Source organism: Aphelocoma coerulescens, chromosome 15 (assembly GCF_041296385.1).
Source record: "Aphelocoma coerulescens isolate FSJ_1873_10779 chromosome 15, UR_Acoe_1.0, whole genome shotgun sequence".
NCBI lineage: Eukaryota > Metazoa > Chordata > Aves > Passeriformes > Corvidae > Aphelocoma > Aphelocoma coerulescens.
In genome coordinates, this window is record NC_091029.1 from 3,816,984 (window position 1) to 3,836,081 (window position 19,098).

Genomic DNA, 19,098 nt, shown 5'->3' on the forward strand with positions numbered 1-19,098 from the left:
GCCCAGCTGAGACCTTTCCTGACACCGTCTGGAGCAGCCCAGGGCTGAGGGATCAGGAACACAAAATCACCCGGACACGAAACCTTGTTAGAAAACTGTCCTGAATGTGTCATTCCCAAACCTTTCCCTGATTTCTGCAATGCCCCTGCAGCAGCAGCACCCAACAGATTCAGGGCAAACCCTGGCTCCAGTGGGGATCAGAGCTGGAGAAGCCGGTACGGGAAAAGACTCATAAATCACCACACACACACCGAGGAGGGTCAGTTTTTAAAACTTTTTTTATTTTTTAATTTTTTTTTAAGTTTTTATTTTATATTATCTACAAAGTAAAAGTTTTCTTAACTTAAAAGTTACATCACTGTCTCACGATAGTGATTATCTCATCAAACGTGATTTATAAATAATAACTCATCCGTTTGACGATTAGAATTTTTTTTTTTTTTTTACTGAACCTGTTTCAAGTTTAGTTAGAAGTAAAAGGGATCTCCAAGTCTTGATTTTTAGTGATAATAGCAGCAAGAATCACTCTTGTTACTTCTTTTGCTAGCTGACGAGTTCATAACTTTGAAGGGTCATTAAAAAATAAATAACTTCCAGTTTTCAGCAAGCAGAGTTGGGGCACTTGCAGGACTCAGATACAGTGCATGGAATTATGGAATAGCCCACAAGTTCCTAAATGCCTCTACTCAGTCCGAATCTCTCCCACTGCAAGATGAACTGTTAGCATTCCTAGTGGATGTTACAAGAAATAAAAAAAAAAAAAAAATTTTTTTTTTTTTAAACAAAATAAAATGAAATTCTAGTTTTCTGTGCTTCCAGTTGGCAGAAGCAGTAGAAGGAGGGTATTTGGCCTACAAAAGGTATCCAGCCTTTCAGTTATTCCAGATGAGCCTTACAACTGCTGTTGGTGGTGGGCTTGTACTGTAAAAAAAAAGTTCAAATGTAAATAATAAATTGGCAAGCCACACAACAGTTTGCTAGTAAAGTGGTCACAGGACAACTACTGAGCTCAACTTTCTTTTATTTTTCTTTTTTTTTCCTCTTTTTTTTTTTTGCTTTTATTTTTTTAGAGAACAAAACAAAACCCTGCACATCAAGATGTCCTTGGGATGGTTTTGGTTTTTTTTTTTTTCCCTACCTAAGCCCTCAGAAAGCAGCTTTGTTCTGCTCACACATTCCCCAAGAAACATCAGGTAAAACTACATCACTACAGAAGTTCAGAGGCTGTTTGAACTCGAATAATCAAAGAAGCCTAAATAAGGTTAAATTTAAAGCGGAAAGAAGTCACACAACTCCTACTTTTCCCCCAAAGCAAAGCTGCAGAATGTTACTCTGAATTAAAGTTTAGATTTCAGTTGTCACTTTACTTTATCAGCAGCCCTACCCCCACACAACATTTCACTCCTGTGAAATCGTCAAGATTTAATAAAACCTCCGATCATTATAAGCTACACACAGTCCATCCCCCACGGCAAATCCACGGCAACACCTGCAAAACTCAGTCCCACAGTGCCAGTGTCTCACACTTATCCTTTTCTCTACTCCAGCTAGAGAAAAAGCAGAATATTCCCTGAATTAGGTACATCTCACCAGCTAAACCTACGCTCCTCTAGGCTGCCAAAGCGCAGCTGCGAAATACAAGGACATCTTAAGGCTGGTTGGGTTTTTTTTGTCTTTTTTTTTTTTTTTTTTTTTTTTTTCCCCAAATCTGGTTTCTCCCAGTTGTTACTACTCCGACCTGGCTCAGTTAGGGTGCAGGTCTCCCGGGCACACACTCCTCACCTGAAGGGTGGGTCATATAGGGGAAATGTGTTGTTGTCGAGACTGGAATGGGCTGTAGTGCACTTTGAGCGAGGGCGGCTTGGGGACCACCGGGAGGCTGTGTCGTCATTAGCATCATTGGAGCATGGGCAGTTGGGTGAGAAGGAACCATTCCTGACTGTACATGAGCCTGAAACAAAGAGCTCTTTAGTATCATGGTCACAAGGAGGCAGCAACTCCTGGCCACATGACTGGCGAAAGTTTGCTCCGGCTGCAAATCCGGAGGGTTACTCTCCATTTTTTTTTTTTTTTTTTTAAACTAGGTTAGGGGTTAAGGAAGAGGTTGTAACACACAAAAAAAAATAATAATAATCACAACAAAAAGGAAAAATAATAATTAAAAAAAGGGCTCAAGTCTTTACTGCTGGCTCTGAGTCACATTCTCAATTTTAGCCATTTTGCCAGCATTAAACAGGGGGGTATTAAAAATAAAAAAAAACAATTCAGCAACAAATCTTCCAAACATTTCTGTTAGTCACCTACATCAAAGCACTTCCTAGAGGGTACAGATAGGAACTTCACAGGCACTGGGAGTCTGGCATCCCTTCCCCAGCTCTCTCCTTGCACAACCCCACGTTCTCTCCTGGCTCCCTGCCCTGGGAACCTCCCTGTCCTCTCCAGTGACCTGTGCCCACATAGTGCTCAGCCAAGTCCTTCTGACATGAGTGATTTCATCCCTTTACACTCTCAGGGCAGCTTTGTTCTGCTTCCAGTTCAGCTCATCGCAGTTCTTGTGTAATCTGAGCAATCAGGGCTAAATCTCAGTGGAAAAGGAGATTAATCCTTCCCATGGCTGATCACCTCTGGCAAACAAGTTCAGGAGCTTGGTGGGTTCTTTAGCTCAGAGCAGTTCATGTCTCTAGAGGTCATCCTTTTTTTTTTTTTTTTCCTATTTAAAAACCTAGCAAACATTAATTTCTTAAGAGCACAAAGGAACTCAGAGCTCTCAGTGGATTTCTCTTGGGGAAAAAAGCCCCAAAACCCCATCATTTGTACCTAAGGTTTGCTTTGTCCTTCTACCATATCCCAGAACTGCAGCCTCACAGGTCTCCCATGCCAGTAAAGACAGATAGCAGGTAGTGGCTAGAATTTTATTTCTTAAAGACAAAAAGGGTTACTTGACTCATCACAGACATTCCCCAAACTCTTTGATCAGACTTGTACGTGTTAGTAGCACCCCAGAAGCCTTTAAAGGCAGGAACTGCAATTCAAATCTCACTCTTGCTTTAAAAAAGGTTTAGGAGATCAGGCTGTGGAACAGAAATACCTCCCAGGACTGGCTCCACGTTGACTTTGACAAACATGCTATTGTAGAAGCCATCATTATAAAGCAGCTATTCATAGAGCAGCTGGAGTCAATACACACAGTGGATAAAATTTTTCTGCTGTGGCTCAAACACTTTGCAAATTGGCAGCTGACAGCTCTCTGTAATGAATTTTAAAGTACTGGTTCTCAAGTGAGATATCTACCAGCTCAAGATTCATCTGATAACCTGAAGGGAAATTGGATTGATCCCCTGTGTTGGCCTAACTGAAATTCTTACCACGTGGTATTTCAGAATTGTGTTTAGAAGCTGGGAATGAGGCTGCTAAAAAACTATTAAATCCAGTGATTAGTTTCCCCACGATGGAATAATTACATGCATTTAAAATTTCTGACAGAACTGTAGTTATTCCTTCACTAGAGATTTTTGAGGGAACTACTTCATTAGGAAAGTCAATTAGTTTGGTGTAAATATCACAAATTGCAGCTTTCATTCTAAAAAAATTACAGAAGAGACTGCACAAGTTAAAAATCAAGGGCAAGGCAGGCTTTGTCTGTGATTGCTAAAAATCCTGCCTGAGCAGTCATTTCTGACTCAAAGTTGTATCTGATTTGTTTAATTTGGTTAAGTGCTTGGCACACAGAAAGGAAGGCAATGGTCACATTCTGCTTCCCTGGCCTGGCCAGGGCACAATTCAGGCACAGCTTTACCCCTTGATGGCCTTCAAGCAAATATTTCATGTTTCAAATCACAGCACTGGATGTGCCACTAAGCCAAGACCCCTCTGAGAAGCTCTAAACACAACCCAGGCATTGACAGCAGTGCCTTCACACCAGAGCAGAGCAGGAGTCTTGTTCCTGGCAAAAACCAGAGAAGGGGAGGACATGCCAAGATGCCACAGCAATTGTCAGCTTTGGCCATCCTCTCTTTATCCTCCCCCAAAAAAGCAGAGAAATCAAAAGCCTAAGAGAGAATCAAAAAGCTAAAAACTCAACATCAGTAAAAGGATTCCTAAAGAACTATTGATTTATTGACTTAACTGACTGTCCCAAGGACCAAAGCAAAGATTTTATCAGAATTCTGCAAGAGACTGGACACCTGTCAGATTAACATCCCTAATCACAGTTAGTCACCTTATCCCAAACTACTGTTAACCTGTATGAGAAGGCAGAAGCCAGCCACCAAGTTCATGGTCTGAAGAAAAAATTGTGCAGGCAAATTACTGATTGAACTGCCCATTCCTCGAGAAAGGACACTAAATCCAGGAGATTTAGTAAACATCAGGAAATCTCTGTCACACTGCTTTCCACGGAGCTCTTGATTAATCTATCATGTGCTTCCCTTCCCCAAATCCTTTTTCTCAGGGAGCTGACCACAAGAGAGCAGTTAAGAGAAGTGAGTTTCTGATTCTGAAGCAAAGACTGTTGTTTTAGGTTGCCCAAAAATCTTTGGGGATCTTCAGTGTAAGCAGTTCATTTAGAACCACACACACACACACACCACACACACACAGAGACTTCTTTCTGCAAAGATTGTCCTGCAGTCACCTTAAACTCTCTCTTCTCTCCCTGCACTGCCTTGCTACTCCCAGGAAATCCTGTCATGTCCTTTTCTGGATGTATTTGTATAAATTTGTCTACGATGCAGAGCCTGAAACTGCCACCAAAAGCAGCAACTCAGCCTTTCTGCACTCAGCTCCCACCTCCAACCTTTCTGTATGCCAGCTCTTCCTGGGATCAGGCACCTGACTGAGCAGGGAACCGATTTGACCAAGAAATAGCTTAAAAAGGGATTCAGCACATTTCAGCTGAATCATGTCCCCAGCCTGGTCTGCTCCATGGCCAAGCAGTTCTGTGAGCAGAGTGGTGGGGCAGGGACAAGGATGGGAGCCAGGAACTGGGAAGAGAGCTCAATTTATTTCAGTAGCAGTGCCAGCTTAAGATGTCTTCATTAAACTACAGTTGCAGATGCACTAGGTGTTGGAAGCTGAGGTCCAAATACACCTTGTCAAATTCTAAATAAAGGCAATGTACAGACAGAAACCTAAATAACAACAACAGGTAAGTCTGTGCTGAGAGGTGACAGATTGGCAATCACTTCAGCAGGCCCGACTGTCCTAACTTTGTGGCATTAAGACATTTAGTCTTGAAGGTTGTTAAACTGTGTTTACCTGGGGGACATGGGCCATGTGTGGCGGATTGGTATATGCAGGTTGAACATGGGAGGGATGAATGGTGAAGACTGTTTGTTGTGCTGTAGGAAAATTGTTTTGTGGAGACTGCGTGTTGGAGCCTGGCGTCATGGAAGGAGGGGTTGGAGCTAGACCTGCGTGGTAAATCGCCGACTGCTGCTGGGGGTTGGCCAGGTGCAGGGCCTGGGCAGCCTGGTGCTGGTGGTGCTGCAAGAAAACACAAGAGATCATGGAGGTTAGGGCTGAGGGATTACACATATGGATCCTGTGAAGGAGAAAGGAGTGGGAAACTGCTCTCAATTCCAAATCTGTATCTAAAGGATGGCCACGCTTGTGCTCACGGGGAAACTCTACACAACCCCACCAGGCTCAGCTTCTGCTGGCAAACAGAAGCCAGACTGCCAAGTAAACTGGTGCTGGGACTGCCTCAGAGCTGCAGCCAGAGTTATTCCCAGGAAGGAGCTAAGGAATGCAGCACTACCCCAAGGACCACTTTGTTTTCAACTGCTTTGACAAAATACAATCAAACACTTCTCAGCGTTTATCTGCTATTTCCACTTCACTCATATGAAAGCACTGACACAATTATGATCCTTCCGTAATCCTTAAATTGAAACATCCCCCATCCCATGTGACCAGGGAGAAATGAACAGTTGGACTCTGCTCCATCCTACCCTTTTTCCTCTCAAAGAAATCAATATATCAACATCAGTCAGCTGCAATCCCTTAAATGCAATTAAACACAATTTAAAGCTGCTCGGTCCCTGGGTTGTGTTACCTGCACGGGGCTTGGAGCAGGGTGGCTTCCAGCATGTTGGCTTTGCTGCTGGCCAGTTGGGGTGGCAGAAGGCTGAGGATGCGGAGGATGCGGATGCAGGGTAGCATTAGGGTGGGCATACTGCTGAGCAAGTGAGCCAGTGGAAACTAGGATGAAAAAGAGGAATATTTAACACCAGGTACAGGACGTGCACCTCTATCAAGTCACCATCTGCACTTGAAGATTTCACTACAACTCAAACACTCAGTAAATATATTCCCTCCCCCTTCTAAAAAAAAAAAAAATATATATATATATTTATCTTGCAAATAGCTGAGGATCTTACCTTGCTTTTGTGTAGTTTGGTTTGGCAGGAAAATCTATAAACAACCATAATTAGACAGTTCATCTTCCCTAACCTGACAATGTAACAGATACTACATAGAGAAAAGCAGTATTTAATCTTTTGTTTTGTCAAACAGACCAGTTTCAAAGATCAAATTTATAATTTTCATACAATTTAGGATTTCCTGAGATATACTTTTCAAAGGTGTTACGAGCCATTTTTATTTCCACCATCCAAAAAAAATTCTTTGGCCTTATACCTGGCTAACCTCACCATGCTACTCTTCTGGAAATTGCTCACAGAACAGTCAGAGGGAAGCACAAACTCTGCCTGTGTGCTCCAGAGTAAATAAACATCACAGCTGAGAAAACTGAGGCTGCTCGAGCATCAAATTTTTGCTGAAGCCACTTTCTTGGGCTAAAATAACCCATTTTGCCTCTGCCCTCGAGGCCAATCTGTTCTGGATCACCACCATCCTGTGAATTTCCCAACACTGCCACGGAATTCTTCATTCCTTGAAACAGTAGCAAATAAGGTACAAAATTCCCAAAAAGGAAGAAACTGAACAACAGAAAACTTTCACCCCAGTGAAGCCACATCTGTTGCTACAGCCGTGCCAGTCTCCAACAACAAACACCAAGTTCCTTCTTGGATCCTGCTCTGCCCCTGCTCCAAATGGGCCACACTAAATCCTTTTTTTTTTTTTAACTTTTGAGGGAATCTAAGCAAGTATGAAAAGCCATAATGACAACGAGTCTTCCTTTAAACACAAAGCATGCAATGGGAAAGCAGGACCCTAAAAATGAGGATGTTTCCCCTATTTCTTTTAGGTCTTGTGCAACAAGCAGGCCGTGTTTGCAGCTACTCCTGTGTGTGACAACACGTGTTCATCCCTCTGATGTCACAGCCCACAAGATCAAGGAGAGTTTTGCTGACTACAGTGCTAAAAAAGCAAACAGCCAAAGAAAACTATCAACCTGCTCCTCAATATTTCCTTTGACTGTTCCTTATTTGTTTTGGTGCACTCTGAAGTTAATTACTGATGAGTATGTAGCAGGTTATAGGTTTTTTTTAAATGGGGTTGGTATTATATGAGAACTTGATTGCCACTGCAGTTTTCCTCCAGTCTGGTTTGCTATAAACCTTACAAATCCAAGTTCTACCACGTTCCAACTCACCAGAATACAGTGAGCCAGGATCTTTTTGCCTGATTGAGGTTTTTCTCCCCCATACAGGTTCCTGCTTTAGAAAATAACTGCCTGCCACATTTAACCTAATCCCTGGCAAGCTCTATTAAATCTTCACTGAGCAAATGGCCTCGCAGTGATGAGCAGTTTCAGGCTATTAATGCAGATGAACTAAATTCCTGCAGCCTGGAGTTGATCCTAACGTTCTTATCCATGTGTGCAAGCACAGTTGTACACTCTGAGTCTTTCTGATTGAGGGGGGGTTTCAAAACCACCTCAATGTTTTCTAAGCTCACCGTCAAAACCAGCAGGATCTTCTGTCACAGCGTTTTGTTATGCTTTAAATCCAAGTTTTTTGGGGTTTTTTTTGTATCACTACTAAAATGTATTTTGCAGCAGCATCCTACTTGACTTTCAGACATTCCTCTTCAGACATTCCTCCTCTTGACAACATTAAAATTATCAATGGCAACACTGCTAAGTTTTACAGTACCGAGTTTATGGCTTTCTACAGGAGGAAAACTCAGCCTCATTATTGTACACACTCTGAAGAAGGTCAGAAGTTATTATCTTTGTCAAAGTAATAGAAATAAATGGAAGGAGGGATCACTCGCTTGCCAAAGGGCATGTGAGACCAGCAATCCTCCCAGTGCCTCAGCCACTGAGCTGGCAAGCCTGACTACAAATTAACTCCAACTCCATTCAAGAGGCTTTAAAATGTATATGAAATTTAATTCCAAGCTGTAAGATATTCAAGGCTTCCCACATCACTTGTTAAGAGCCCCCAAAATAATGTGGGACTCCTTTAAACCATTTGTGCAATTCATCTTTCGGTCCTTTATGGCCCAGAGAATAATAAACTCAGTTATTCTGAAGCAGATATTTCTACACTAAAATTTCACAATGAGGAATTCCTCTCTTTAGACACCAGTAAAACCAAGGAATAGCACCCTAAAGAATAGATATAAAGCAGGGGGAGGATCAAGTTTTTGTCATAATGGCAGCTCTTCCAAAACCACCTAATATTTTATCCATAGCTTTGGATTTGAAGCACTGGATTTTTTTATACTGAAGAATATTTATTTCTCTAGTTTCTCCTCTCCTTCATTGTGTCTTTAACAGATCACCCTAATGACCAAACTTGTAGAGATTAAAATCACTTCAGATGCTACTGCAAATTATGTTTTAATAGTAATATTAAAAGTGCCTTTCAAAAAATGTTATCTGGGCACTTCTCTGCATCCTGGCCAGTCCCTGCACACAAACCAAGAACAACTCAGCAGGTCTGAAATGCATTCCCAGTTCAAAACCAGAGTTCAGACTCCAACTCCAGCAGTGTAAATGGTTTCTCATGTTTAGTTAGTGCAAGTAATTCCTGCCAAGCCAATGAAATCTCTGAGATCAGCAGGATTGTCAGAGGAATCTTGTAAAAGTCATGAAAAATTCACCTGCTCAGCCAGAACTAAAACACTTTCCTTGGGATTTTTTAAAGGAATTTCTGCCTGGTCATCAAAACAGCTCACTACACAAATTAACAGCAAATAAGACAAGACAGGAGGTGAAAAAAAACCAACCAAAACCCATTATCCAACATTTTCCCCCAATTGTCAGTATTTTGGAGATTTTCTAAATGGCCACCTATTATCTGAGAACGTGCCAAGAAAGCTCTAGGAAAGGACACATCTTGCTGCAAGTCACCTCAGCTCATTCCAGCACAAATACACTGGGTTTCTCACCTTTTAGGCCTTAAATTCCTCTGCCTGGGCTGACCTGCTTCACTTCTGCATCTTTCTAACCAAATTGGTTCTAACGTGAAATATTTCACTGCACTGACCTGGCAGGGACGTGAGGGAGGGAAGCGACTCAGTCATGGAATGGGGAAAAAACATCACATGGATTGAATTACTGAATTCAACTCTACAGAACTGCACCCCATTTCTCTGAGAGCAAACAAGAAGTAGTCAGCCACAGAACCCACAGAAGGAGCTGAAATCAAAAGAGGTCACAGCAGCAGAGATCAAGCAGAACTCCCAGCTACAAGGGAATATGTGAAACCACATCGTGTCATTTTGTAATTTTGTCTTTTCCCTAGAATTTCAATGGTGCCAATGGTGGTCAGCATTGGTCATAGTCCAAAGATGCATTAAAGAGCCTATTTTCAAGAATTGACCAGTGAACAAACTTCAAAACTATTGCCAGAGCCAGTAAGATGGTGAGGATAACTACATTTAAAAGACCTGAATGGTAGGAAGCAAAGAAATAGCAAATGTTTCTTTCATCACACAAACATTTCAAGAACTCATTTTACACAGGTAGAGTGGACTCCAAAGATAATCCAAGAAAGGAACGAGGTTATTAAAGAGATTTCAGTGCACCAAACCAAGAGGCATGAACACAGCACAGCTCAGCATCCTACAGCCCCTGCTCAGGCAGAACCAATCTGGTACAAGAAACACAGCAAGTCTGCTCCAGAGGAGATTTTTGGAGAACAAATGGTTTTTCTCACATCCCTCTTGCATGAGCTAATGCAAAAAAAAACCAAACCAAAACCCAGGAGAGTGCCTGGCATGAGCTGCACGGACTTGCAGACAGACACAGCAACGAGTGCCACGGCAGGACAGCAGCAAGAACAGAAACACCCTGAAACCACAATTCCTCCTTTCCCATGTCTTGGGTGAGAGTTCATCCTGCAACCACCCCTCTCAAACCTCAGCTTCCTCAAAGCAGCTGCTGAACACCAGCAGCCAAGGCAGTGTTTTGCAGTTCTCTGCCTTTCCCAGTGTGGATGAGCTGGATCAGGCTGCTGTGTCCAGAGAGCACCAGCCCCTCTCCCAGTGCCTACAGTGATGCTGGGCACCAGCACAGCCTCACCTGAGCCAGGGAATGGAACTGATAAAGTTCACCTGCCAAGGAGCCCTCATCTCATCCCTGCCATACAATCATGAGCACAAGCTGTTCCCAGCACTCCTTCAGCAGCAGCTCTACAGAAAACTTCCTCCACCTCAGCTGCAACTCGAGTTATTTCCTCCCAGGGGCTCAGAACTTGAGCCACAGCTTTTTAAAGGGATGAGGCCCAGGTTACTTCTCCTTTTAGGAAGCTGGTAACTCGTCAGGTTTAAAAATCCTGTTTGGCTCATGGAAGGGAGCAATGCAGCTCCCTTAGGTTCAAGCAGAGGCTACAGAATCACAGAGTGGTTTGGGTGGGAAGGGACCTTCAAGATCATTTTGTTCCACCTCCTGCCATGGGCAGGGACACCTTCCACCAGCCCAGGTTGCTCCAAGCCCCGTCCAACCTGGCCTTGGACACTTCCAGGGATGGGGCAGCCACAGCTTCTCTGGGCACCCTGTGCCAGGGCCTCCCCACCCTCACAGGGAAGGATTTCTTAGAGCCCATTTCTGGCTGCAGATGAAAAGACTGCGGAGTGAAGTCAGAGATTATTCTATACTCAAAATAAATTTTTGAAGAATTGACAACTCAGCTTCCTGTGATCATATAAATCTGTCCCAAAGCTCCATCCCCTGCCCACTGAGAGGAACCTTCCTGCATTTTCCACATCCTGGTTTGGTGCAAGGAAACTTGTTCCCTCAACACGTCCCATTCCTTTAACATGTGGTTCTTTAGAAAGTGCTTTTCTGTACAATCAAAATTAGTACAAAAAACCCAACTCACTGGCAAAGTAGAAAGAAGGGCCTGTCTCCTTGCTGTATGGTATTTTGGGACATGCTGAATTTGGGAAATAGAAAGGTAAATTAGCCTCTTGCCACGTGCATACTTCCCATCTTCTGGAAAGGTCAGTGTCAGTTTTAATTTTTTTAAAATTTTTTTTGAAGACTCTAGAACCATGCAGATATTTTTATTTACTCGGCTGCTATTAGAGCTAGATATTTTGTTTTACAAATGAGTGGAGATGAAACACAAGTCTCAAGTAAGCTTTCCTTCTTAACTGTGACACTGAGGTCTTGCAGTTCTTAATTAACATAAAAAGAAACTTTATGTCAATTCATGGTCTATTACTGTTCACTGCAACAAGAAGGTTAAAATACAATTACACTAGAGCAGAAACTGGCCCCTTGCTTTTTCAGCTATGGCACTGCCATTCTGAACAGTTCCAAGACACCTTTGGTGACTGGTTCACTCTTAGTCCCTGGAGAATCCTCTGAGGTTTATATTATATCCACCATTGTACTATCAGGGGAATAGAATTTACTCTACTGCTGAGACAGAAACCAGATAAAGTTAGAGACAACACCAGACCAGTAAAACATATGCAGAAGGGGAAAGGGGAAGGGAGAACAGGGACAGGAATGAGAGCACAAAAAACAGGAAACGCATCTGTGTAAAACCAAGGTCTGGTTTTACACAAGTTCTTAAACACAAAAGTTAAGTTTTTCAAAGGACTCCAGATATCAGGAAACAATTCAGCCACATGGAAAACTACCACAAGTTCATTGTCACAGGAATGGACAGATCCACCCTCTACTCGGGAACCAAATTTTCTACCAGCAGCAGAAGCCTGGTCTGGGCTTTGTGTGACACAGGAGCCAAACTGGGACTGTGGCCAGCAAACTCCAGCAGCCCAAGGACAGGGACTGGGAGGCCACCCCGAGCCAGCAGCTGCCAGACAGACACAGAACCTTCTGAACCCAAGGTGCAGCTGAGCAGGGGAAGGACGACACCTCCAGGTCAGCTGTGTGGCAGGTAAGGCTGTCACATTTCAAACTCTCCTGGACAGGGACGGCTCCACAGCTGAAGTGTCACAGACATTGTTATCATCTGGCTGGGAAGAAAGTTGTTTGGACATTGTCCTTCCCCATTGTGAGGGGAAAACCCCAGTGATCTGAACACTCCTCTGTCCTGTGTTTAGCTGGGGTTACTGGGACCATGCAGCTCTGCTTCTCTGTCTTGTCAACAGCGGGGTTGTGACACTGTGAACTGGCAAGGAAATCCCAGAAGTGCAGGAATATCCCATTAAACAGCATTAGACAAAAGTACTTTTCTTTAAAATGGAAGAGTGCTTATTAGGTCACTGCATGTATTTTGGATTCAGCTATCTCTTCACAAGACAGGAAGGAAAACAACCCCAAACTTTTGGCAGTGAGGGTGGTTCCCTTAAATCGACAGGAATTTCTCTTCGCTGCCAGGCTGTTACTATTTGCCACAGACTTTCAACTCGTCCCAAACCATTAGTGAAGGTGCAGTTTCAGATCTTACCAGAAAAACATTTCACACCTTAGGAATACTTGATAAGCAGTTTCCCCCCAACCCCCAGGTCTCAGCACAGTAGTTCTTGCAGACATCTTCTCTCTACCACATATGCAGGAGAAAAACTGAGTGAATTTTGCAGGAATAACTCAAAGTAAGCACCAGTACCTTGAAGAGTAAAAGGGCAGCGTGGCCCACTAATCCTGACAGCAGTGCTAAAAATAAGTAATAACGTATTTTTTAAAAAATCAGATAGCAATTTTAAAGAGCCAAAAGGGAAATTGTTTGAGCAAAATCAAAAGCAGCAGCGGTGGTTGTTTCTCAGAAAGTTGTTATTCTGTACTTTCAAATTATTTTTAAGGGACGACCAGAATCAAAGTGCACAGGTATATTTAGTTCAAATGTGGGTAAACTTAAGATTCCCAAAAGACAGAACATAAGTTATGGATATTTCCTTATAGTCACTCAGTCAGATGTGCACAATTCCAATATGATGTTCTTTAGCAATGGGCTCCACGAGCAGCTCAGATTGGTCACCTCTGGCATTCCTGCCTTTTCCCACATATGGATAAATGGAAGCTGAAGTGGACACGTTACAGCTGGACACACTTTGAGGAAGCACAGTCCATCTGGGCCAGGTCTTCAAGCACTCAGCACATGGAAGACTTGCAAAAATGCGAATTGAGAGGGTGCTGCAGAACATCAGGAATCATTGCATGTGTCACTGTCACCTTGGAAGGTGAAGGGTACCTTTGAGACAGTTCACGTTCACTAAACACGTCTGCACAGGGGCAAGAACACACCCTTAAAAAAGGTCTATCACATGGAGTTCATGATCCTCTTGGGTTGAATGGTTTCAGTAACAAAAATTTCAAGCACTCCATCATTTACTGGAAGGTGGGAGAATATTTAGAAGAGTCACCAAGTAGCTACTTGAAAGAACACAGGAGGACAGGCCATTTCTGTTAAATTAGGTGCTCTTGGGAAAGTAATATTTAATTACATGGCAGGAAATACCAAAGAATTCTCAAGTTTGACCCAACTTAGTTGTTTGCACTGGCAGGTAGTCACATATCTACAACAGACAAGCTGCAAAACCAACACAAAATGAGATCTAACAGTTGTAAGTCAGAATATCAGTGAAAAAAACTATACAGACATCTGATCAAAGCCAAGCAAGGCAATGGGGCTTGTACTTCAATGCTGCAGAACCCACTGATTACAGAAGATAAGGATGGTGAACAATGGGAAATTGCTAGGAAGTCACATGCAACCATTCTGAATCAAATCTCAGATTATCTCATGTTTGGTTTTATTTTAATTAGAATTTGAGAGGAGGGTTTTCACCAATAAAGGTCTGAAAGCCTTTGATCGTTCACTTTATCGGAATTCTATTTAATCTAACGAAAAAGCAAACAGAAGATCTGTTTACACCTCAAGCACAAGAGTTGAAAAGATCAAAGTAATACAATTAGCAAAGACCTGTGAGAGAAAGATTAATCTCTACAAGTAACTTCCATTTCAGCTTCAGCACAAATGAGCTCAAATGTTCTTCCTCTGAGCATCAAAAAAAGTTATTTTTGTTTCTTAACTCTGTTACCACACCACTCCAGAGATCTGTCAGGATGTTTTCAGACGGGTAAGACACCTCTTAAAATCAGAATTAATTTCCCACTAAACTCCAGATTCTCTGTAAGTTTTCATGACACATCATGGACTTCCATTAAGTAGCAGTGTAAAACTAAGCACCCGAAAACATACAAAGATGTCTAAAGGTACAGAAAATCTTTTATTAGAATCTAAGTCAATAATATACGTGACCCAATAAAACTTTTCCTCAGATGCTATAACAAGTATTGAAATGCCATGTTTTCAAGAGACCATCTGCTGTTTTGACATTTTATGACAATTTCCAAGCCTTAAACAACCTTGACTCTACCTCTTTCAATAGCATGTTTTGCAGTGAGCTTTTTTCCTCCAAATTGGGCCTTGATTTATCATACATTTATAATGCTTTAGAAGTTCTTGCACATTTTACTTTTGTCACAAGGTAACCCACATTTTCAGCACTTCACTGTAAGTGAAAAATGCCCATCTGATAATGCTAGAGACTAATTGTCCAAGTCAGAGCAATACATGAGCTGTTCCATATACTTATTCTTGACTTACCAAAAGAGAAAGGTAAGCAACACATGGTTTATTTTGCTTAAACAGCAGTGTTCATACTGTTAATAATGCCAGTAGTATCATAAAGACAGCATTTCACTAGTTGCCAGAACTAAAGTCAAGTTTGAAACTGAGGTCATAACCTTGCAATAAAACAAGTACTAATTATAATCAAGGAACAAACAAGGGATGATGTATCAAGAGCATCAAGAGAACTTGAACAAACTTCTTTCAGCAGATATTCTTTAGCAGCTCCCAGGTTGAAATCTCATCTTGGTCACTGGCATCCTACCGAAATCAGCACACTTGAGTTTTCATTTGAACCAGGCTGGCTCAGTTTTCAATGCTCTGCTCATCATCATCATCATCATCATCATCATCATCTTATGAAATATAAACCACATCTACTGAACGATACCCACGTTTGAAGGCTGAGATTAAATACATCCCCTGCACAAAGTAAGGACTTAAAAAGTTACATATAACACAAAACGTTTCCTACCATACATAGCATGTGTCTGTTCATGCGCACCGTACTGTGTTGCAGAGGAAGATACTAAACCCGGCTGTGCGTGTGCTGGTGGGGCCATCATCCTAGCGTTGCCCTGTATTACAGGGCTATAAACATGAGGATGCTGCAGGCAGAACAAAGGAAAAGCCACGTGGTTAATTGGGGAATTACTCCAAAGAAACTCGTGTCACCTAAATAGTCGTGATTGAAACAGCGGCGGCTCGGCCTTGCTCAAACGGAGAGAGAGCTGAGGATTTCACACTGTCGTGATTGTCCCCGTTGTTTCCAAAATTTAAGGACTAAAATCTGACAGAAAACATTGGCATATCCAATTTTTACCACTCCAATAATGCACTAAGCTTATATATTTATCCAATTACACTTGTGGATTTAACAGCCTTTGAAGTAAGAGCAGTCCACCAAGTAAGTTATTTCTAGAACACTTAACCAGGGGATGTGCTGGCCATGACCTAAAGAAATTCTTCAAAGAGCTAAAAAAACCTTATCAATAATAAATGCCAACTTCTAAACTGACCTTAAAATTCGTTAGGACCTTAAAATTCGTTAGGACCTTAAAATTTGTTACAGGCTTTGAAGCACATTCCAAGATCACCACGTGTGCTCCAGAACACAGAAACTCTTCGGGGTGACTTAGGACTGGACACAAGGTGGTTATTTAGGTCTGAGCCACCTCATTATTTGTGGTTGGATTGATCAGGAGCATTGAAAGGACTCTTACCTGAGATTGGTAGTGTGGCACATGCTGCACAAGAGGCTGATTAGGAAACTGTTGGGGGCTATATGCAACATATTGTGTAGAGTAAGCAGGTGGAGTAGCTACAATTGGAGGGCCTGCTGCTGAGGCAGGATGCATCATGGTGCTCTGGTGGTGTTGGTCTTGCCGCTGCTGGGGCATATTTGGTACTGGAAAACAAAGATTGCCTCACGTTAGAAACACAGGGCAAAGAACTGTGATCTTCCTGAAAGGTTCTACATTATAATAATGTTACTGGGACCACGTGGAACATCCTCACCCCACAGCTTTAACCATGGGTTAGAGCTCTGTCAGAAAGGAACAGTGTGAAGAAGAGCTTCTCCAAGAAACACATGACATGCACAGCAACAAACCCAGCCCTGCCTTTCTTGTGAAGGAATAAAGGTGGAGGGAGAGAAAGACTGACAAGAATCAGAAATGGAAGAGAAAGGTTGTTTCAGGGTACCTACATTAACCAATTAATCCTGTGCCCTTCAAAAGGTTTAATTTACCCTCTGTGGGAACTACTTGGCCACTGTTCATCAGCTGGAAATCTGAGTGTTTATGTTAAAATTGCTTGTGTTTATGGCTGAGGAAAGCACAGTAAAGGTCTCCATGCAGCCACAACTCAAGGTATTCACATCTTTTGAGCTCCCTGCTACCCCACAGGGCAGCAGAAAGCAACTTTTAGGTCACAGGCAACATTGAGGGAGAAAAAACCTATAAAAAGAGGAGTAGGAATAATTAAGAGGGAAGAAAGATGAAAAGAGCAGAGCAGTGTGGGATCACCTGAGCTCTCCTGGGGAGTTGACCACCCAATAGACTTGGAACAAACTAATTCAGCCTACAAAGCATGGGCATGGGAGCTCCAAGAGGGCTCCAGGAGGGCTCCAGCTTCCTGTAGTCAGGCTGCAACTATTAACTGAGCTACCTTAAGCACCTGCAAGCTCCACTGCAGGGGCAATGTCCCAAATCCCTTAGGGAGAGGAGAGGGAAATGTTGAAAACATCAGTAAATTCACTCAATGATTGTGTTTACACTGCAAATCAACAACAGAAAGAAGTAAATACAGGAGGCAACTTCAACAGTGTAAAGGCACAGAGCTGTAACCCAGGCAGCTCCCTCAGGGCTGTGCTGCACACAGATGGATTTGGAGAAAATACTGGAACTTAAAAAGGAATTCCGAATTGGAACTGCCTCACCCATCAAGTGAGTACTCAGCAATGTATTTCTGATTAAAACAGTGTTACCAAGCAGAAGATTTCAGGGGTGAGGCCACAGTGAAGTTACTGTGTTTGAACACAGAAATACATTGCAGCTTTTTGTCTCCCCTAGGTTGATAAAGGGCATTTGTTTGTTTCTAAACAGCAGGAAACAATTTCCTCCTGCAGTGACTGGAGCTGCAGTGGTGTTCTTGTCCTGCAGCACTGGCTGCCACTGCAGAAGCATTCACTGGGCACAGCTACAGCGTTCCCTGGAACAGGAGCACAAGAACAAGAGCAGCACTTGCTGCTCCCTCAGTGCCCTGCCCAGCACAGGGAGCATCTCACCACCCACTGTGACTCCACAGCCACGGGTGTCACTTAAACACGTGGCATTGTCATTGTTAGTCCAGCTGTTCAGTCACTGGGGCAGCAGGAATGAACAAGAACAAACTGGAACCAGCTCTTTCCAGAAGAGCAGCAGAGCAAAGTCTTCCTGAAGAAATAGTGACTCTGCATGTTGACAAAAAACCCCTCTATTAAAGCACCGATGAGGGCACTGTTGCAAACCAGTAAAGAAAACCAGTAGAGAAGTCCCCTTTAAAAAAATCTGTAATTTTTATGAAATATAGGAAATGATCAGCTTATCCTAATGCTCCAAGTAACAGAGACGTTTTCCTGTTTGTCCAATCAGATTCCAATCCAAGCAACCCCCCATTACTCAAACCTGGCATGTTTTGGCTGAATTAGTTTATCTATAAATCCATTAGTATTTCCACTTACTTCCCTTTATTAAAAATAGCATTTAAAATACTGATCGAAAACCAAATTACCATGGATTAGAAAACACACAAACATTTGTCATTTAGCCATGCTGCATGCAGACTGAGAACCAAACAGGCAGTATTATTCTCACCTTTACCTGCTCTATATGTCTTGGCTTGGTTCACTGGCATGGGCGTCATGGGAATAGGATACAAAGGCTGAAACAGAACAAGTTGAAGGTATGATATTCCTTTAAAAACTCAGTGTGAGCTGGGGTGGGGGGCCCCACTCAGCTTTGATGTGTTTCCCTCTGTTCTGTTACATGGTTTAGTGAACTCTGCCTAACCTATGAGATTTTCTTGGATCAGTGTCATTAAGTCTGCACGGACACTCAACTAAGACCAGATGGTTGGCAACAACCAGCCCAGGAACGCTACTGCTGCTACTGCAGGCACTGGGCTCAACCTGACAGCCTCTCAACAGCTTTTTGGTATAAAGCTGAGTCAGGGGAGGGTTAGGCTGGGTATCAGGGAAAGGTTCTTCCCCCAGAGGAAGCACTGCCCAGGCTCCCCAGGGAATGAGCACGGCCCTGAGGCTGCCAGAGCTCCAGGAGCGTTTGGACAACGCTCTCAGGGATGCACAGGGTGGGATTGTTGGGGTGTCTGTGCAGGGCCAGGGGTTGGGGCTGATGATCCTTGTGGGTCCCTTCCAACTCAGGATATTTCATGATTCTATGATAATGGAGCTAGGTTTGAAATCCCAGTGATCCCTACAACAACCAGGAACCAGTGGGACACAGCTGGAAACAAAGAAACAGTTGCTTAACATTTAAAGAGAGTGAGACTATGCTTGCAGGACCAGGGAGGAAACCTGCACACATCAACCATAAATATGGGCTGCTGGCATTTACAAGTGTTTGGGACTATTTGA

General features: G+C 42.8%; 1 protein-coding gene across 17 annotated transcripts in view; it reads right to left on the bottom strand.

The window, feature by feature from the left end:
* Window positions 1–291: 291 nt before the first annotated feature.
* ATXN2 (ataxin 2) overlaps window positions 292–19,098 on the bottom strand; it is a 49,493-nt gene continuing 30,686 nt past the window's right edge. For 10 of the 17 annotated variants that reach the window (XM_069031005.1, XM_069031004.1, XM_069031002.1 and 7 more), the window contains 6 exons: window positions 18,320–18,386; window positions 16,187–16,371; window positions 15,439–15,571; window positions 6,056–6,201; window positions 5,257–5,484; window positions 292–1,951 (listed from right to left, as the gene is read on the bottom strand). In XM_069031005.1, coding sequence (XP_068887106.1) covers window positions 1,748–1,951; window positions 5,257–5,484; window positions 6,056–6,201; window positions 15,439–15,571; window positions 16,187–16,371; window positions 18,320–18,386 — 963 coding nt within the window. In that variant the 3' untranslated portion in view covers window positions 292–1,747. Of the gene's footprint in view, window positions 1,952–5,256; window positions 5,485–6,055; window positions 6,202–14,206; window positions 15,225–15,438; window positions 15,572–16,186; window positions 16,372–18,319; window positions 18,387–19,098 lie in introns of those variants that run through there. The other 7 variants (XM_069030996.1, XM_069030994.1, XM_069030998.1 and 4 more) reach the window with 7 other exon arrangements.